This window comes from Dama dama, chromosome 1 (genome assembly GCF_033118175.1).
Source record: "Dama dama isolate Ldn47 chromosome 1, ASM3311817v1, whole genome shotgun sequence".
In the NCBI taxonomy this organism is placed as follows: Eukaryota; Metazoa; Chordata; class Mammalia; order Artiodactyla; family Cervidae; genus Dama; species Dama dama.
In genome coordinates, this window is record NC_083681.1 from 53,638,413 (window position 1) to 53,657,820 (window position 19,408).

Here is a 19,408-nt window from a genome sequence, read left to right on the forward strand (position 1 = left end):
TACATCTGTAAAAAAGATCCTGCAGAGATCTTGATTTGGATTGCACTGAATCTATAGTCAGTTTGGAAAGAATTGATACCTTAACAATATTGAGTTTTCTAATCCATGAACATAGTACATGCCTCAATCTGTTTAGGTCTTCTTTCTTTCATCAATATTTGCTGCTTTAGAGATGTACATAGAGATTATGCACATATTTTGCTACACTCATACCTAAGTATTTCCATTTTGGTGCTACTGTAGGTGGTGTTATCTTTTTATTTGGCATCGTCTTTTAAAATGTCAGGATCCAGTTGTTTCATGTTACTATACAGAAATACAATTGATTTTTGTATATTGAGCATGCATCCTCATTGAGGGCTTCCCAGGCAGTGCAGTGGTAAAGAATTTGCCTGCCAGTGCAGGAGACTCAAGAGACGCGGGTTCAATCCCTGGGTTGGGAAGATCCCCTGGAAGAGGAAATGGCAACACATTCCAGTATTCTTGCCTGGAAAATTCCATGGACAGATGAGTCTGGTGGGCTATAGCCCAGGGGGTTGCAAAGAGTCAGACAGGACTGAGCTGCTGAGCACGGCTCGTCCTCATTGATCCTCTTTTTCTGGTTCTTTGCATGTTGAGCAATTTCAGATTGTATCGTGGATTCTGTGAGTGTTATATGGTGTAGACTCTGGGTTGGTGTTGGGTTTTTGTTGTTGCTGTTGTTTTAAGAAGAAATCAACTAATTTAGTTTCAGACCCAAAGTTGTGTCTCACCTTCTGTTGGTGGTGGTTCTAATTTCAACACAAATCCACAAAAGAAAAGAGAAATAAAAGGGAAATTTAAACCATGCAGCTTACTTTTCCAAAGTTTTGCTCCCCTGGACCACCTGCCTGCTTTTGTTTAATTTTCAGAGTCATTAGGTAGTTGTGTTTGTATTTTTGTCCAGAGTTTTTATGTAATCAGTAGGAGAGACAGGTTCTAGTGAACTTTGTCTCGATCAGAATTTGAAACACCTATGCTGAAATTTTTAAAAAGCTAAGAGAAATGAAGTCTCAAAACACCATGAAGACAGTGACAGCAGAAGAAAAGCTCAAAACTAAAGAGACAATAGTAAGCACCTCTCCCATGTTTAGATTCCTGTTCAGGTGTCAGGGTGCTCCTAAATGGTGGTATCCAGGCCAATAGGATTATTTCTGTTTTTTTGATGAGAATATTAAAGAGCTGGTCATTTGCCTATTTGGTCTCAGATCTAATCCCCTGATTTTCTCCTGTTCTATATTGCAAGGCATTGACCATTGTAGGCTATATTTCCCCGATTCTGTGAATATTAGCTTCTAATTAAGAGTCTGCCAATAGGAGGGCAGGAGAGAAGAAACCACAGAGTATTTCTCCCACTCTCTCTGCTTTGGAAGCATCCCAGGAACAGAGGTCTTTCTTCTCTGGTCTGGATTCATCAGATACCCTCTCCCTCCACATCCCCACTGGGCTTCCCTGGTCCTTGGCTCAGTAACACCACCTCCTCTCCCTGTCCTTCCACCCTACAGGTGGTAGTCATTTCCTGTTGTACCTGGGTTGCCCTTTTCAACTCTTGCAACATTTTTATAACCAGTTTCTTTGATCTGATTAAATACTGGCATAGGCTTTGTTTATCTGGACTTGGACTGACACAGTCCATGAGGGAGGGCAGAATCAAAGCTCTAGCTCCTGTCTCCTGACTCAGGAGACACTGACAGTGTCTTTCCATCACCCTTCTCTAGCTGGAAGACAGAGTCAGAGGAAACAGACCAGCTTCTGGCCAACCAGGAGGGCAATGCACTGATCTAAGCTGCACATTATTTTACAGGAGTGTAAAAAAAATTGTTCCACATATATGACCAATTTCGTAGAGAAATTATCTTGTATCCAGCAGCACCTTCCTCTCGTATGAATACAGTATCCTGTCATTTAGGGCTCTGAATCTTCCTCACCTGTACCACCACTCCTCCATGAGTTCTTTTGAAACAGGCAGTAGGTAAGTCATACAAAACCCAAGTGACTTGGGGAGATCCAATAGAGCAGGAGAAGTGACCTGAATAAGAACCAGGACTGGGACCGGGGCAGGACTCCAGCTGAAGAGGTCAGCAATGCCAAAGAGAAGATGGGATGGCTTTATCCTAGGAGCAAAGCAGGAGTCACGGGATCCAGTGGGGTCTGAGACGGGTCAGAGGTTTGGCAACTCCCCCAGGCCCTAAGGCTGCTACATGGCAGTGAAGGGAGGAGAAGCCGTGAGGAACCCGGTTGGAGTTGGAGCTAACACGTGGCCCAGCCAGTCCAGGGCAGCCGGACAGCATTTTCTGGTCTATGTCCTGCCATGGGCTTATGAGACAGAAATAAAAGCACAGTCGGCATCTGTCACAAAAGACCTTTAATGGTCTCCTACTTATGATTCTTTTGTTCATTTGTCCTGTTAAGAGTTGATAAACTGTAATAACTTATCTGACATAATAAGGAATGCCACAGGTACAACAGATAAACCTGGAAGGTGGCCCAGGAATAAGGGTATCACGAGAGAATCACTTAACAGAAGGACCACAGACCTGGAGACCAGTTCTCAGTCACTTGTCACTCCCCACACCCCAGCTGAGCGCCGGCTTCCCACTGGGAAGGAAGAGGCAGCCCCCTCCCCCAGCAACTGTGGCTAGACCCCAACACTGAGCAGAAATGCTCCAGGAAGACGGTCATCCTACACGGATCCCAAGTGCTCTTGGATCTGCAGAGCAGGCCATGATGCATCCTGAGTTGGTGAGTCCCCCTTCATACCCACGTCTCCCATGACCCTTGCGGCAATCCCTTTGAGGTGGGCAAAGCCTGGCACTATCTCCACCTTACACAAGGGGGAACTGAGGTCAGGACCCCAAGGGCACACTTGGACTGAACACAGACTAGCACTTGGCACTCTTTCTCCCATGCCACATGGCTGCTGAGTCCTAAGTCTAACATTTTCACCTGGAATTCCCTGGGTGGGGGCCAGGCAGGATTCTGTGCCAAGAGTTGGTCCAGGTCTCCCCAAAGTGCCCACCTCTTAGTCACCCCTGGTGAGGGGACCTGGGCAGAGGGGCAGGCCAGCAAGAAGAGAATTTGGGGGATTGCAGGTGGAGGGACCAGCCTCTCTTCAGGGACCCACCTGTAGCCCACACACTCAGTTGATTACAAATGTGGGAACAGAATCCTATCAGAATTGCTTCAGGGAGATTTGCTGCTTAAAAGGAATCTGGAGGAATCCTGCCTTCATAGGAGGGACTTTGGTCATAAAGTCCCCCCTCAGCATTTCTTTTTTGAAATCTGGACTTCCTTCCACCTGGCTGTATATTAAAGAGGAACCCAACTCTATTTTCTCTTCCTATCACACTGCTCCTCTATCATCTCATGGGCCCGGGTCAGGAAAGTCAGGTGCCACACTGGGGCACAGACACAAGTCCTGGGGTGGGGCTGGGCCTCTTTGCTTCATTCACGGCCCCCCACAACGCCTGGGCCATTATCAGGGACAAGACCCATCCTCACAGCACCAGGCCCCCGCCCAAGTCAAACCCAGGCCAGAGCTTCAGTGGGGGTGAGCTACAAAACCATCAAGTGTTTGCATGTTTACATGTGTGTACATGTTATGTGTGTGTGTGTGAATAAGCAAATGTTTGGGCCTGGGTCTGTGATGCAAGTTCCAATACGAAGATACTTTGTATTGGAATGCTGGGGCCATTCCAGCATGAAAAGCAAGAATAGAACCTGTGCTTGCTGGTCTAGGATCAAACCTCAGAATGGTGGTTTGAAGTTTTTTTTCAAGAGAAGTTTGAAGGTGAAACCTTGATAGGCAACACAGATAAAAGAAGAGTTGTTCTGGTGGAAGTAGGAATGAGGGGGTGGGGAGGGCTGGAGACATAGCCTTTGGCTCCACCCCCATCTTCCCACCTTAGCAGCCCCTGACAAAGCTCTGTGGAATACAGGGGTTCCACAGCACTTGGTTAGAAAACAAGTGCTTCAGAGTCTATGGATCATGGGTCCCAGGGACCTGTGCTTTGACTTCCCTTTTGGGGTGAAGAGTTGGAAGAGAGTGATGGGTGGTGGAGGGGGAGAATGCTCCCCCTTCAATGGGCCTCTCTCTGGAGCTACTGTGCAGTGAGTCTGCAGGGGAGTGGTAGAGATGGGGATCCTGCTCCACAGTTAGGCCATTTCAGTCCTGGAAGGAGGACAAAAGTGGTGGAGCTGCCTGGGCCAGAACAAATTGCCAGGCCCAAGGCAGGCTTACACACGAGGGTGGGGAGAGTCTGTTTTGGTCCGTGTTGACTTTAAAAACATCAGAACGAGTATAGGCCGATGTCCAAGGGACCCTAGGAGAGTTCAAGACTGGGGCCTAATGCCTTCCTCCAGGATGGGTGGAGGATGCCCAGCCCCCAGTCGCTGGCAGGAGGGAAGCTGCCTCTGTGGGCTGGTGAAACCACCAGGTATGAGTCAGCTGGGACTCAGATCTCAGAGTTAAGAGGCCTGGGCTTTCCTTGAGCCCAAATCCCTCCCATGTGTCACCAAGAAGTGACAATTGGCAGCTCTGGTTGATCCTGGAGGGGGACTGACACTTTGAAGGGGCGGGCAATTTCTATTCCACCTCACCCTTGGGGTTCTCCAGCAGGGAAGTGGGGCGGGGGCGGGGAGGGCGTTCAGCCGTGCTAGGTCTGGGGACTGGAGGCTCTTCGGAACCTGGGATCAGATCCAAGCCTTCCTGGCCTCTGACACCAAGATGCACCCAGCCCCCGAATCACTGACACTATCCATGTCTCTCTGTCTTGGTTGCTGGGACCACGGCCTGGGGGGCAGGCATTCCTGAACAGTGTCTGAATTTCCTTCTCAGCTGGGTCATCAAAGCCAAACTGGCCTCCTCTCATTCTGGTTGACCTCTGCCTAAGTGAGACGGGAGCAAGAGACGGAGGAGGTGGGTGGGAGGGCTCCACTGGCAGCACACTTCTTGTGGGACCCTGGGCTGCTCCCCCGCAGTGGCAGGGCCATGGCCTGAACAGTCATTTGCAAATTACAGAGCTGATTCTCATCTCCTTTGGGCCTCACAAGTCCCTTGAGTTGGGTGGGAAAGAAATGACTGTCCCATTTTACAGTTAGAGAAACCACACCCAGGAGGTTGAATGAGACATTCAAGGCTCCTCGGCTGGGTGGCAACAGCCAGTGGGGAGAGGCATCGTGGACTTCTGGGCCAGGGTACTCTTCACTGCACCATGTGGGACCAGCTTGTCAGTAACTCCCCCAGCTGAACCAAGACCCAAGCGAGCTCACCTTGCCGGTCTGGGCTCTGAGGAGGCTGGTGGAGTCCAGCCAAAGAACTCAGTCCTTACCTTCCTAAGGACTGCACTCCTCTCTTGGCTGGGAAGGTAAGGAAGTCCAGCTGGCTCTCTGCCTGTAGACTTCCACCCAGGCCATGCTCTTCCTTCCTGCCCAGACTGCTATCTACATGCCACCCACTGCAAAGTCTCAGCGTGGAGAGACGTGGTCAGCACAGCCACAAATGTGTGGACAGAGACAGCCAGGGCTGTGGGCTGGTGCTTGGAGCCCAGTGGGGCTCCCCAACCCCAGTTTCACTCCAGGGGTTCACCAGGACCAGGCTGACTCCAGATGGAGAGGGGACCTGCAGAGAAGGAGCTGCAGGAGGGGGTGGGGTCTGGAGCCAACCAGAGGCTTGGAAAGATCATCTGGGCCCTTCTCAGAAAGAAGGCTGAGTGTTCACTGCTGCCGTGCACAGCTGTGTGGGAGGGCACTCAGCCCAGGGACATGTGGGGCTGAACGCCAGCCTGTGACCACTTGGGAAGCTGTGCATGCCTAAGTGGGTTGAATCCACCTGGAAGAGGCACCATTTCTAACCCACATCAAGGCACTGTACGGGCTAGCAGCAACCATGGAGCCCTGAATGCAATGGCCCCTCATTACTTCCCCTATAACTCTCCCTTGACCGCTTTCTGAGGACAGGGGCTGGGACTGACCCAACTCTGTGTCTCCAGCGCTTAGCACCAAGTGGAGAAGTTGTCAGCCAAGCCTGGTTAAGCCAAATGAACCTGACCACTGCTCTTCTGTAGTCCTGGGCCCAAAGAGGAAACAAAAGGTTAAACAGGCCCATGATGCTTCTTGCAGCTGGGAAAATTTCATTTCAGCGCTGTGATAAACCCAAAATGGTCAGTGTGATTTTGAGGTGGAAGGAGGTCAAGAAACCAGCCTGACAATGCTTTTGTGTGACTGCGTTAGGGACACAGAGAGAGGTCTATTTGTAGGTAAGTGATCACCCCAAATCCTAAAGGGTCTTATACCAGCCCCAAAGGTTCCAGAAGATGACCCTGAAGAGTGTATGCTTGCCATACCTTGTTCCAACAATTCATTAACTCTCCAGCTGCCCAATGAGGTACAAACTGTCCAGCAAGCTCTGGGAGGGACTGGATGCAGTTGGGACCCTAGAATTGACTGGGGGAGGATGACTGTCCCAAGCTGACTTGTTTCTGACATGGAGTGGAGGTCCCTGGAGCGAGATTCAGTAGGGAAGGGCTGGGGTGCAGTGCCAGGCCTATGAACTGGGTAATTTCACCATCAAAAATGGTTGCAAAGTCCATCCCAGGAGGGGCTGGACTGAAGAGCTGAGATCCAACTTGTATAATAAAACTTGGCCATCTCTTTTTTCACAACTATGGGGCAGGGATAGAAAGGAGCAAGAGACCCCCTTGCCCTTCTAATCAATACATTTGATTGGGTATGGGTATGAGGTAAACTTCAGGACATCCAAAGAGGGTGTAAAATAGGGCAGTGCCTATCACAAGCTCTCGTCCCCTCCCCCTGCCACGTCTCAGCAAATACAAGCAAATACAAATACCTTCTGTAATACTTGGTCCCTAGGGCCAAGCGGCTCATGCTCACTAGAGCCACAGCTTGACGTCAGGCAACCGCCCACCCTGTCCCAGCCCAGGGACCTTACAAGGGCCCTTCTGAGGCCTGGAGTGGGTGTGGGGTGGTGGTGCTAGGTGCCCTCCATTGCCCCACTACCCCTGGGGTTCAGTGAATCCTCCTTGATGGCAGACAGATCAGAATCAGTGGTTCTGGCTCCACCCACCAGACCAGAAACCCCAATGTTCACAAATTCTTGGAGGAAGAGCTGGGAAGGCCCTTTGTGATCATCTGGTCGAACCCCTTGGTTTTCTAGGTGAAGTGCTGAGGCCCAGAGATGGAAAGTCACACAGCCCAAAGTCACATAGCAATGAGCATCAAAGGTCAGAGAAAAACAGAGAACTTTTAACACTTTCTGCCTCATCGTCTGCCTGCCCTGTTGCCCTGGAAGTGTGCCCCATGTCCTAATCACACCAGCATCAGCCCATGGATACTGCACACCCATGACACTGGGAGCCACTGTGTGTGTGTGTGTTGGGGGGGGGGGGTGTTTCCCCATGAAAACAAAGGAGTCCCCCTTCCTTTTAGGTGAAGACAACTCAGTGGACCTTTCCACCTTCTAGGGAAGGACCCGCCTTGACTGTGGGCACAGTGGTCTCAGGGGCTCTCTTCCAGTCCTGCCCTGGAGACCTGCAAGGGCAGGAAGACACTGGTAGCATCAGTCATTCTAGCCTTTCAGCCTTGCTTTCCACCAGCTCGCTGATCCCTCTTAAGGAAGGGAGCTGGGCAGACTCTCATCTTCTCACCCCACCCCCATCTCAGAGTCACCCTTCAGGACACCTCCTCGAGACCTTGGTGCCTTCTGAAGTCCCCTCCCTTCTCTCTGTCTTGCTCTGTGCGTATCTGTGGATGAGACAAGGCAGCTAGGATATGACATCCTGACGATACTGAAATAGACTTGGGCTACTTCACATGACTTGCCTTAGACTAGGTAACTGCTGGTAAGAAAGTCAGCCCAACTGCTTTGCTCCATTCCTGGGGGTCTACAAGCCTTCACCAAGGTCACTGTCAGTCACAGAGAGACAGGGGGCAGGGATGAGGGAGGAAGAAGACAGGTGTTTGGTGGGTCCGAACTTCGAGCAGAACTGTGTGGAAAATCTATCCAGGGGTCTGTCCCTTCCCAGCCAGAGGAGGGTGGCCTTCAAAGCGGTCATGTTTTAGCTGCCAGAACTGTATTAATCACCTGGGACAGTGGCCACATCCTCTCACGTGTCTTGAGCACCCATACCCGCCCCGCCAAACCCTTGTGGCCCATCTTCCCCTTTCTGCTCCCCATCCCGAGTCAAATTTCAAGGCCAGAGCTGTGCTGGCCTGTCTGGGGGTCAACAGGAAAAGAGGGGGGACGGAGAAGTGATGCAGTGAGAGGGTGAGGGTGGTGCCTGTGGCCCTGTTGGCATGGTGATGGGGGCCAATCCTGAGGCCAGGGGTTCGCCACCGTGACCTGGAAGACCGCTGAGGCCCCCTGGTAGAAACTGGAAGAACAAAGGGGAGGGGGAGCCAGGACAGGAAGAAGACGAACAAGCATCCTAGTGCATGAGAGTGGTCCTAGAGCTGCCCAGAGGGAGGGCGGCCCCAGTCTATCTGTCGTTGAGCCGTGGAGAGCCGGTACCATCCTCCTCTTCCTCCTTGTCATCCTTCATGCCTTTTAGTCTCTGCCGGGCAAAGTCCTCAAATACAATGTCGTCATCGCTGGTAGGAAAGACAAGGAAAACAGGCATGTTTGCAGGGCATAAAGAGGAGGCTTATCCAGAGGGGTCAGAGAGCCTGCACAGCCCAGCGGGACCCAGAGGCCGGCCTCTGGGACTGGTCTTGGATAGAAAGGCCTGCCAGGCCAGCACATCTGGATGCCCATCAATGACAGTGGGACCAGCCAGTTGCGGAAATACCAGGGGGAGGCATGAGTTTGCTAAGGGATGGAAATTGACCCAGCTCTGGAGAAGCTGGGGTTCAGGCACACATCAAATTGTGGGTGGGGGCAGGGAATGAGGCAGGGTTAGGGCCAGAGGAGGAACTTATTTCCACAAAGAGGCCAGGCTGACAGCAGTTTCACAGCATATTCTGAGTCCCCCAAGAACAGGCCCAGGAAACCCCATCCACCCACCCAAAGAACTACCCTCAGGAAGCATTCCTGTTTTCTGAGAAAACCCCAAAGGCCCTTTCTCCAGGGAAAGGTCAGCTCACATTCTACCCTGAGGGATCTTGGATACACAGGGTCTATGGGGGCTGGGGTGGGGGCTAGGCAAAGCCACATGGGGGTGTAGAGCAGAAAAAATGTGAGTGGAGAAAGAGGGTGCCTGAGTGGGGTTTCAGGGCTAAGGGCTGCCTCTAAGAACAGTGAGCTCCCTTCTACTAATAAAACATGTGCACATGGGCCCACTCTCCAGGCCCCAGCCCCACAGAATTCAGCCAACTGCCCGGGGTATCCTCCATGGGGTGACTTAAGACCCAACACATCTCCTGGAGGACAAAGGAAGCATAGAGTTGGAGCTGGAGCAAGAAAGCTGCTTGGCCCTGGAGGTGGTTCATGATGTCTGCCCAGGTCCTCCCCTCTGGCCACTGTCCCGTGAGGTGACAGCCTTTGACCACAGGGTCATCCATACTGGTCCTCACGAGTCAGAAACAAGAAGATCCCCAGAACCTTCCCCACCCCACAGCCTGATTCCACTGGCTGGACACCAGCCAAGCCGGAGGGTCCCAGTCCAGGGCCACAAACCAGCCCTGTGACAGCCGAGCAGGTGCTGTGGATGGACGGACGGACTGACGGACTGACGGACGTGCAAGGACGAGGGAGGAAGACAGACCCCACCAAGGCAGGAGGAAGAGGAACAGGCACCGAGGGTCCTTCAAGTCACATGCAGGCAAGCGGGTTGCTGAGGAGGCGAGCAGAGGCGGCTCTCAGCAGACGGGTTAGACCAGCTGCTCCTCGGGGTTAATTAGCATAAATGCAAATAACCAGGTAGCCCCGCCCACCGCCCAAGGCCCGCCCCGCCCAAGTCTGCAGGCAGGGTTCTGCTTACTTGGTGTCAAGTTCAATGAGATTGGTATCTACTGGCGTCTCGTGCTCTGGAACTAAACACAGGGCAGATGACCGCCCACGGGTTATTGTTGAGTGGGCGAGGGGGCAGATGGGCACAGGTCCTCACCCCGGGACAACTAAGCTAAGGCAGGGCAGGGAAAAGGAGAAAGCGGAAGTGAGGAAGCCAGGGCTGGTCCCTGGTCTCGGAAACACCTCAAATCATCCTAAATGCAGGGAGGAGGGTCCAGGGAGAGCCAAGGAGGGCCAGGGAGCAGCACCAGGGGAACAGAAAAATCCCTGGACCCTGCTCTTTTTGGCATGTCTCCAATACAACTTAGATTCATTTGTTACATGCCTGACTCACTAACTCTAATATAACTATTTATTCACATTTTCACATCTCTGAACTTGAGGTATGTTTTACAGTCATGGGCATTTCATAGTTTAATTATGGGGACATTTTTCTTTCTTTGGAGTACGTGCTACAATGTCTCTTTTGACTGAAACAGATGTAGGTTTAATGAAATATGACCAGTCTGGTATCACTTGGAAATATCACCAGGATGGTGTGGCCAGATATCATCCTATCCATGCAGACCCTTCGGTGTGCATGACAAGGGCTCCTGGCATGCCCTTCCCACCACGCTCACCACCCCCAGCCCACAGAGAACAGAGCCAGCCCTTTCTGTCTACCGGGGAGTCAGATGCAAACAGAAGTGTGGGCCTCACAAAAGATCCTGTGACTGGGAAAGAGGGGTGACCCTGGGCTGAAGATTGACTCAGTGAGAGATGGGGTGACAGGGAAACCCTATCCCAGAAACCCACAGATTCTGCTTACCTTCCCGATGTGGGGGTTCCTCTTTGGGCTTGGGGTGCATTAGGGTGAAAGGCAGTTCCACGGCCACATCGCTGAAAGAGACCCAGAGAGGTTGAGCCTTGAGCCCAATCCCAGACTCAGTGCCAGACTCAATGCCCCATCAGTCTGAGGACTGGGAAAGGTTTTGTGATCAGAGGAGGTAGCTCTGGACCAAGAGGCAGGAAATCTGGCCCCAAGCCCCAGTCCCACCTCTCTCTGAGCATCAGCCTTTCTGGGAGCTGAACTGGGAGACCTCTTCTGGCTCCTGAAAGAATGGAAACTTCCCCTTTCCTGAGAAGGCTCCCTGAGGTCCCATGAGCTGGGAGGTGGCTCGAGGTAGTGAGCATGCATCTGGCTTGCTGGGTGGCTTCAGAGGTGCCCCGAGATCCTGCAGGCCTCCAATGGTCACAGCCCAGCCTCCCCTGCCAACGCCCTTCCCAGCTTCTTGATTGAAACTCCTCCCACCCTCACTCTCCTATCTCTCAACATCTCCAGGGGGCTCCTATGAAAGTGCCCAGGTGGCCCGAGCCCCCTGCAATCTAGATGATGCACTGCTGAGGTCAGTTTATTCAAATTCAGGCTGGATGGGACCCAGGCCCCAATTGTCTACACAGAGTTGTCTACAATGTGCTCAGAGGCTTGAAGCCCTATGGGGGTGGAAGGATGGGAGAGGTGGTGCTACTGGCCAGTGCTTCTGACCAGGCTTCTCTGCCCTTGGCCCTGATTGACAGAGTAATAACAAGAACAGACGCTGATAAGGTGCTGACTCTACACCAAGCAGTACTCTAGAGTCACTCTTTTTAACCTTCACAACAACCCTACTATTATACCCAATGTACAGACTGGGAAATTGAGACCAAGGAGAAAACGTATCTTGTCCAAGGCTCTACAGCTATTAAAAGAAAGTGACAGGCTGAGGATTCTGACTCCCTAATTCACACCCTTAACCCTGTGTGATAACATCTCAGAATTGAGAAGGTGATTCCACCCACCCTCTCTCTCCACTCTGGACAAAAGCAGCCTGGAAAGTTCCTCTGCTCTGCAGGGGAGCAGCACCCTACGAGGCCCTGTCAACCGTGAGCGCCTCCAGGCACATCACCTTACTGACTTTGCTGCCAGGGCCCGGCTGAGGGGAGGATGGGGCAGGGGATGAAGTGGTCAGGGGAACCAACTATGCAACCAGGAAGGGATGTTCCCCTAGCCCCTCTATGCACTGAGGAGCAGTTTACATCTTTAAGTCTCACTGAGCTCACCTAGAAAACAGCGCGAACTCTACTCACCTTCTAGAACCACTTCCAGGAGGTACTGTAGGTAAAAGGCTTGGCTAAACTGTGAGGCTTGTGCCTGCCAGAATCATGACTTCCCCTCAACAGGGACATGGAGGTTTCATAAAGCTATTGAAACAATGTGGCTTTTTTGTTTGACTTTTGGTTTTGTTTTTTGCTTTTATTTTTTTTTGCATCCAAAGAGGACAGCTTCTTTAGTTCACTAGGAAAAGTGAGCTATCTGAATGGAAGCCAGTGGAAGACTGAGACTGCCATCCGGAATATGGACGGAAGAAGGTGGACCTTAACCTTCCTTCTACCAGGTGACAAGCAATCACGGGCAGGGAGTGTGTCTGATTCCTCTCTGGGACCTCAGTCTCCCTCACAAGGCTGGGCTCAAGTCTGGGTTCAAGAACTCCTTACTGAATTAGATTGAATCAAGTTGAATTGAATTAATTTCACTTCTCCTAACAGACTAAGGTTTCTTGGGATGAGCAATATTAGCTTCCTGGGACAGGAGGAAGCAAAGCCATTGGTTTTGGGGCACACGAATTTGTGGAAAATGCACGTGGATCCAGCTGGTTCCAAGGAGTCTTGTCTACAGAAGCAGAGCTCCTCAGGACTTCTTAGCAACACTCAGCTAGCAGTTAGTTCTCATTCATGTAGAAGGGTTTGAAATCCACGAAGCCTGAGTTTATCCAAAACATCCTGTAAAACAGACTGATTGGGGGCCACTCCCCAGATCACTGAAGCCCACTTTGCTGTCTGCAAAGGTCCTTGTCACTTGGGTGGGATGGAAGAGCAGGACAAGGTTTGAAAGGAGAAACCGCACCTCCCCAGCCCCTCCGGAGACAGTCCTAGTCCCCACACATGCCTGAGCCTGGCAATCAAAAAAGTGAGTGCTAAGAGTCCTTCCTACCCAGGGCCCGTGGCTCTGGACGGTCAGGACAATGGTCTCTGGGCCCTTCAGGAAGGTGGGTTGATCAGGTTGAAGGGAGGGGCTTTACCTGGATGCAAGATCTCCCAACAGGCTGGGTGGGTCAGAGGAGGCGGAAGAAGTGGTCAGGAGAGAGTTCAGAGAGGAAGAAAACAGAAAGCATGTTCATTCACCACACTCTGGGGTAGATTAGACCCAGGGACACAGTCCACCCACCCCCAGTGTAACTGCTCATCAGGGATATACAGAAGTGGTGTGAGCCCTGTCAGGCGAACTGAAACCAGGCCCGGTTCAGCCAAACTCCCTGCAAGGGCAGCCCCAGGGTCCTCATCTGTAGAGGAGACATACAAGTTCAGCCCTGTGCTGCCGGCCCTGGGGAAGCTGGGACTATCCAATGGCAGAAGGATGTACTTTAGGATGCCCTGAGGATGCCTCAAGAAGGAGCCTGAGGCACAAGACCCACAGGGTCTTGCAAGAGTCAGAGGACACAGGATTTGAGATCTGCGATTCTGAGATGTCCTGTAATACATGGCCAGTATTATACACCACCACTGCAGGAGGCATTATTCTAAAAATAAAGGAGACTTGATGTCTAATGCTATTAGCTTTCCAATCTTTTCAAAGAAATTTATGAATTAAAAAAAAAATCCCTCTGACAAATTAGAAATCCTAATCCTAAATGTATAACAACCTGTTGGCTCAGTATATGGGAAAAAGTGCAAGTTCTTTCTGGGCTTCCACCCGATTCTGCTCTGGGTCAGGGAATATGTTTGGTTTACCATCATTACCCCAGCAACCAGCCCGTGACCTGAGATTAGAGATTTCAGGAAATGTGTGGGGAACTGTTTTGGCCTCTGTTTCCCCATCTGTAAAATGGGACAGTCAGAGCACCCCCAATCCAGCTCTAGGATTCTGAGCTCCTTGAGCCACTTCCCCAGCAAATCAGCCTGGGCATAAGTGGGGGTGTGGTGGGTGCTGTGCCCTGAGATGTGATGAGGGGCACAGTACCCCTTGGAAACCCCATGGCAGAGACTCTTAGGAAGTTCCCGCCACCTCCCATGTGCCCAGACCAGAGGGAGGGAAGAGGAGGAGGAGGTAAAAGAGGAGGAAGAAGAAAAGGGGGGAGGGGAGAAAGAGGGGAGGAAAAGAGAGGGGCTGAAAGCCTCTGAAGCAGGAGAGGGAAAAGGGTGGAGGAGAAGGAAGAGGAGGAACAAGACAAGATCCAGCAAGTAGGCAGAATGGGGCACTGGGTGTGGCCGTCAAGGACCTTCCCGCCCACCCTCTGGGGTCTGGGCTGGGCTGGGCTGGAGCACTCACCCGCCACGAGACACCACCAGCTTCACCTTCACTTTGTAGGAAACAATGATGCCCAGGATCTCCCGGTTGGCTCCTTCCCTCAACCTGCAAGGCGACATAGGGAAGCCGGTTCATGGGTCTTGTGAGACACGGCAGGATGGGGTGCGCCAGGGCATCACCATAGGTCCCTCTCCTGACCACTCAGCCACCAAGTGCAGGCGGAGACCAGTGTGTGAGAAAGGCGAGGTCTGCCCTTGGGGAGCAAGAACTCAGAGCGCTGGACTCCAAGACTGGCTGTGCTGCCCTGGGAACCACCCCTGTCCCTCCTGGAGCTTGAGTCCCAGCAAGGAGGTGAGGGGTGGGCGCTTCCTAGTGGGTGGCTTCCCTTTCTCTTGCTGCTGGCAGAGAGGAGAGGGCAGTGGGCAGGGGAAGGGAGGGGAGCCTGAACAGGGAAAGATCCTGCAGGAGGTGGTGTGTTCACTAGGTGTTGAAGGCAAGAAGGATTTGAGTCAGGGAAGAAAAGCGAAGTGGGTAGCACATGCAAGGGCAGGTGAGACAGTGTTTGGGCTAGAATCGTGGGCAGAGGTGCTGCAGAGGTGGGTCAGCCCCCAGGAAGGGCCAGACCTCAGCAGGCAGGGCAAGAGGGGTCCTCATACCCGCTGGTTTCCATTAGAGCAGGGTGACCTCAGAGAGTCAGTGGTGATCTTGGGGTAAGATCCCTGGGATCCCTACCTTCTGGGACACCTCCACATGTAGTTGAGCCCAGCTGACCACCCTCATCTCTCTGGACTCCCAGACCCCGTCCTCATTCATCCTCTCCTCCCAGGACCCTTCCAGAAGCCCCTCCCTCCCTTCCTTCCTTCGTTCCATCCTTCCTTCCAGCCTTGCTCTGCCTCAGGGATGCACTCTATCCAACCGAAGACACGAAGAGGTCAGGAGCCGCTGCCTCCTGCATGAAGCCTCTCCATGTCACCGTCCCCTGAGCAAGGCACTGACTCAGGGGACCTGGTGGAGTGGTTCCTCTTGTTCTCCGGGCACCCCTGGAGAGGGGTGGGATTGGGCGACAGCTTCCCTGGCAGTTCAAGCTCATGAGGACGGGCCCTGGACCATGGGCGGGAAGAGGGCAGCCTGAGCCTGTGCTGGCCCTGCTGGGACCAAGGTGGGTGTGGACCCATCTGGGGGAGGATGGTAAAGAATCTGCCTCCAATGCAGGAGACCCAGGTTCAATCCCTGGGTCAGAAAGAGCCCCTGGAGGAGAGCCCAGCAACCCACTCTGGGTGTTCTTGCCTGGAAAATCCCATGGACAGAGGAGCCGGGCAAGCTGCAGTCCATGGGGTCACAAAGAGTCAGACACGACTGAGTGACTAACACACAGTGGGGAGCCCGGGACCAGGGAGGGGGGGTCCTCACAGGGTGCTGGAGGCCAGGTTTGTGTCCTCGTGTTTGAGCTTCCCATCCAGGGCGAGGCCCCGCTTCTCTCGATTGTTGGCCAGGAAGGGGGTCAGCGTGTAGACCTTGCAGAACGTAGAGCTGGGTGCCACTGTGTCACTGGAAAGAAGGGGGACTGGTGTGGAGATGCCCCCAGAGCCAACCCCAGCCTCACCCCCAGCCTACCCAGGACACAGAGCCCAGCCCTGCTCTAAGCCTCCCTCCCCTGTGAAGGTTCCACCTCTAGGCCCAGCTCTGGCAGGGAGACCACTGCCACCCAAAAGGGGACATCTCTGCTCCACATGCAAACAACAGTGACTCTGGGGTGATCCAACAACTTCATTCATGGTTTCTAAGCAGCTGCAAGTTTTTAAAAATTTATTGTACTGTTTGACCCTGTGCTGTTTGACTAGGATAATTTTTTTTAGTGGAGAAAGTGTGGCCTGTTTTTCCTCTAATGTATTACTGTGAAAAAATTTCAAACATACAGGAAAACTGAAAGAATTGTGCAGTGAGCACTCACTTCCTAAGTTCTACAATGAGGACCTTACTGGCTGTATCTCATCTCCATCCATCATGTGTAAGGTGTTTGGATTGTTCAGTTTTTACCTACTTTTGCTCCACCCCCCAGCCCCTTTTCAACAATAAGAGAGCTGGGGTGCAGCGAGCCTTGGAGCCCCAGCTCTGCCACTGGCCAGCCCTGTGAGGTTGAGCAAGTCACATCTCTCTGCCTCCATTTCCTTCTCCACACACGGGGCAGCAGCAACCCCAATTCAGAAGGCTCCAGGTAATCTAGGTTTCCATAGTCCCACTCCTCACAGATTCACTAGCTCTTATTTTGTCATTCTAGTTTTAGTGGGTCTTTTCCCTGACTGGAGCATGTATTTCCTTGTAGCTAAATCAAGTGGCTGGGTGGTTTTTAAAAAAGCTATTCAGGGCCATCTACACTGAGTAGCAAGCAAGTCTAAGGCCAGGCCCTCTGCTAGGTGGAGAAGAGTTTACTGGACCTATAACTTCTCTTTTCCCCAGCTGATTCCACCCGTCCAAGGCTGGGCTTGTGCTCACTTACTCAGCCTCTTCCATGGCCACGGGGCACTTGTACTGGGCTGTGTTGAAAAGACAGATGTCTGCATACTGGCGCACTGCAGAGAAAGAGGGAAACAAGGTGGGTGAGTCCAGGGGTCCCAGGCTCCCCGCGTTGGGATGTTCAGCCCCAGGCAACAGTCAGAGGCCACCGGGAGTTTCTGCAGGAGATGGACCCATCCTCCACCCAAAGGGCAGCCTGAACAGGCCCACTTCCTTCCACAACCAAAAATCTCCCCCTCAAGGACAGCTCTGTCGAGGGAACTTAGAACAAGGGTCTTCAATAGTAAACGCATTACCTGGCCAGTAAACAGCCTGTGTTACCAGCCTCAAAAGCCTTACCCTTCGGCTTAGAGCAGGCCTTAGTCTTCCCTTCAGGCTAGAAGTTATTTACAAGGCTGTGAGCAAAGGGAGCGCCTTTGGCTGCCCCCAACCCCTCGGAGGAGTCCCCTTGCCCGCCCCCTGGACTGGCCCTCTGCCTGGGTACCCGAGATCTTGATCTTCTTCACTGTCTTGTTGGTGTTGTTGGTGACGTGGACATTGACGCTGATGGGTTCTCCGTGGTAGTAGATCTGGGAGGTGGAAGAAGTGGGGTGGGGGGGATTCCAAAGCTTTAGATGAAGGGGAGGGAGACAAGGCCCCACACAAATCTCCTGGGGTTCCCCAGGCCTTGACCACTCTGACATTGGCCCCAGGCTCATCAGCCACTTCCCACTAATGCTAAGCCACCAGGCATGTTAGACTTAAGTTCCTCTGTGGACCTTGAAAGATAATTGAATGAGAAGGTAATAATTCTGGGCTCTGGGCTTCCATGGTGGCTCAGATGGTAAAGAATCCACCTGTGATGTGGGAGACCTGGGTTGGGAAGATCCCCTGGAGGAGGGCATGGAAACCCACTCCAGTATTCTTGCCTGAAGAATCCCCATGGACAGAGGAGCCTTGGGGGCTACAGTCCACGGGGTCGCAAAGAGTAGGACACGTCTGAGTGACTAAGCGCAACACAATCCTGGACTCCGGTCCTGGGTTGGCCACCAAAAGTAATAACAGTAATACTAACAATAATAAAGATGAGAGCGGTATGGCCTTGGACACGTTGTCTAAGCCTCAGTTTCCCCCGCTGTCCATAGGAGGGGCTGGAGTAAGTGATACATCAAGTCCCTGCCAGCTCTGACTGCCTGGAATTTAGACGGGGGAGGATCTGGAAGAAGCAGGAGAGAGGTGGGGAGGGGCTGACCCACTCTGTGAGGGAACCGGTTCTGAAACCTCACTGAAGAGCCTCGATCTGTATCTTGGCCCAAGCACTTGCCTTCACTGTGTTCCCGAGAGGGAGAGGGGGTGCTCACACTTCAAAGGGGGATGGGGATGCAGGGAGATGGCCAGGACCCAGGACCCTTCAGAAGGCACACTGACTTCTGAAGTCAACCACATCCTTCAGGCTCATGCCCCACTCTCTCACCCCTTTAGTCCCCAGACGCATCTCCAAATCTCCCAAGGAGGTCTCAGCTTCCCGGAGCCCTGTGGTCCTCGGGCTGGAGGCAGAAGCTCCCACCGGAGGAATCCCAGAGGCTGTGAGAGAGCTGGGATCTGAGGCTCCAGCCCTGGGAGGGCAGCCGCACCCATGCCAAGCCCCAGCCTCCTACCTCCTTGTCCAGGGAGGCCTCCAGATGCAAGGGCTTGTCAGACATGAGGAACTGCCTGGTGGTCTCGGCCGTGGGCTGGGGGCCAGGCCTCTCTGGGGCATACTGGACCTTCCGGATGACCAGGCGCACAGAATTCCTAGTGGACACGGGCAGAGCAAACGATGACTAGAGTCCCCCACCTCCATCCCCTTCCCTTGCAACCCTCACATCCTTCTCTTGCTCAAGAGACTGCCATGGTTCCCATGTCCTTGGACTCCAGTCCAAACTGCAGAGGTTGGCATAGGGCCCTGTTACCATCTGGTCCCACTCCAACCTCCTCCATCCTGGGAGTCCCCAGCCTTCTCTAGGTCCTCACTCTCACACTTGATGGTCCCTCTAGTCCTATTTCTGAAGCTTTGCATACCCCGGGTCCCAACTTATAACACTCTCTTCTGGCTTCTGCCCTCACTTGCTTCCTTCTGCAAGGCTCAGCCAAACACCTGTTCTTTCAGCAAACTTCCTAGATCCACCCACTCTGATCTTTTCCTGGTCTGAACTCCCACCACATCAGAGGCCACTGTATGTGGCTCTGTGTTTTGGTAGCCAGCAGGATGCTTCCCTGGTAGCTCAGTTGGTAAAGAATCCACCTGCAATGCAGGAGACCTGGCTTCGATCCCTGGGTCAGGAAGATCCCCTGGAGAAGGAAATGGCAATCCACTCCAGTATTCTTGCCTGGAAAATTCCATGGACAGAGGAGCCTGGCAGGCTACAGTCCATGGGGTCACAAAGACTCAGACATGACTTAGCAACTAAACCACCACCACCAGGATGCTAAGAAAGGGACCATGCTTCACTTTCTGATTCCCTTATGTCGCTAATGGTATGAGCCTTTTAAGGCAGGGGTTCCCAACCTCCTGTATCTAATGCCTGATGATCAAAGGAGGAGCTTATGTAATAATAATGGGAAAACAG

The 19,408-nt window shown here is 52.7% G+C and overlaps 1 protein-coding gene across 3 annotated transcripts in view; it reads right to left on the reverse strand.

Annotated features, from left to right (window-relative positions):
• Positions 1-2,366: 2,366 nt before the first annotated feature.
• ARRB1 (arrestin beta 1) overlaps positions 2,367-19,408 on the reverse strand; it is a 79,232-nt gene continuing 62,190 nt past the window's right edge. The window contains exons 8-16 of one of the 3 annotated variants that reach the window (XM_061150514.1): positions 18,458-18,593; positions 17,305-17,389; positions 16,804-16,876; positions 15,717-15,854; positions 14,328-14,411; positions 13,081-13,104; positions 10,791-10,861; positions 9,954-10,005; positions 2,367-8,625 (exon numbers count right to left, since the gene is read on the reverse strand). In XM_061150514.1, the coding sequence (XP_061006497.1) occupies positions 8,514-8,625; positions 9,954-10,005; positions 10,791-10,861; positions 13,081-13,104; positions 14,328-14,411; positions 15,717-15,854; positions 16,804-16,876; positions 17,305-17,389; positions 18,458-18,593 (775 nt within the window). In that variant the 3' untranslated portion in view covers positions 2,367-8,513. Of the gene's footprint in view, positions 8,626-9,953; positions 10,006-10,790; positions 10,862-12,088; positions 12,782-13,080; positions 13,105-14,327; positions 14,412-15,716; positions 15,855-16,803; positions 16,877-17,304; positions 17,390-18,457; positions 18,594-19,408 lie in introns of those variants that run through there. The other 2 variants (XR_009694091.1, XM_061150523.1) reach the window with 2 other exon arrangements.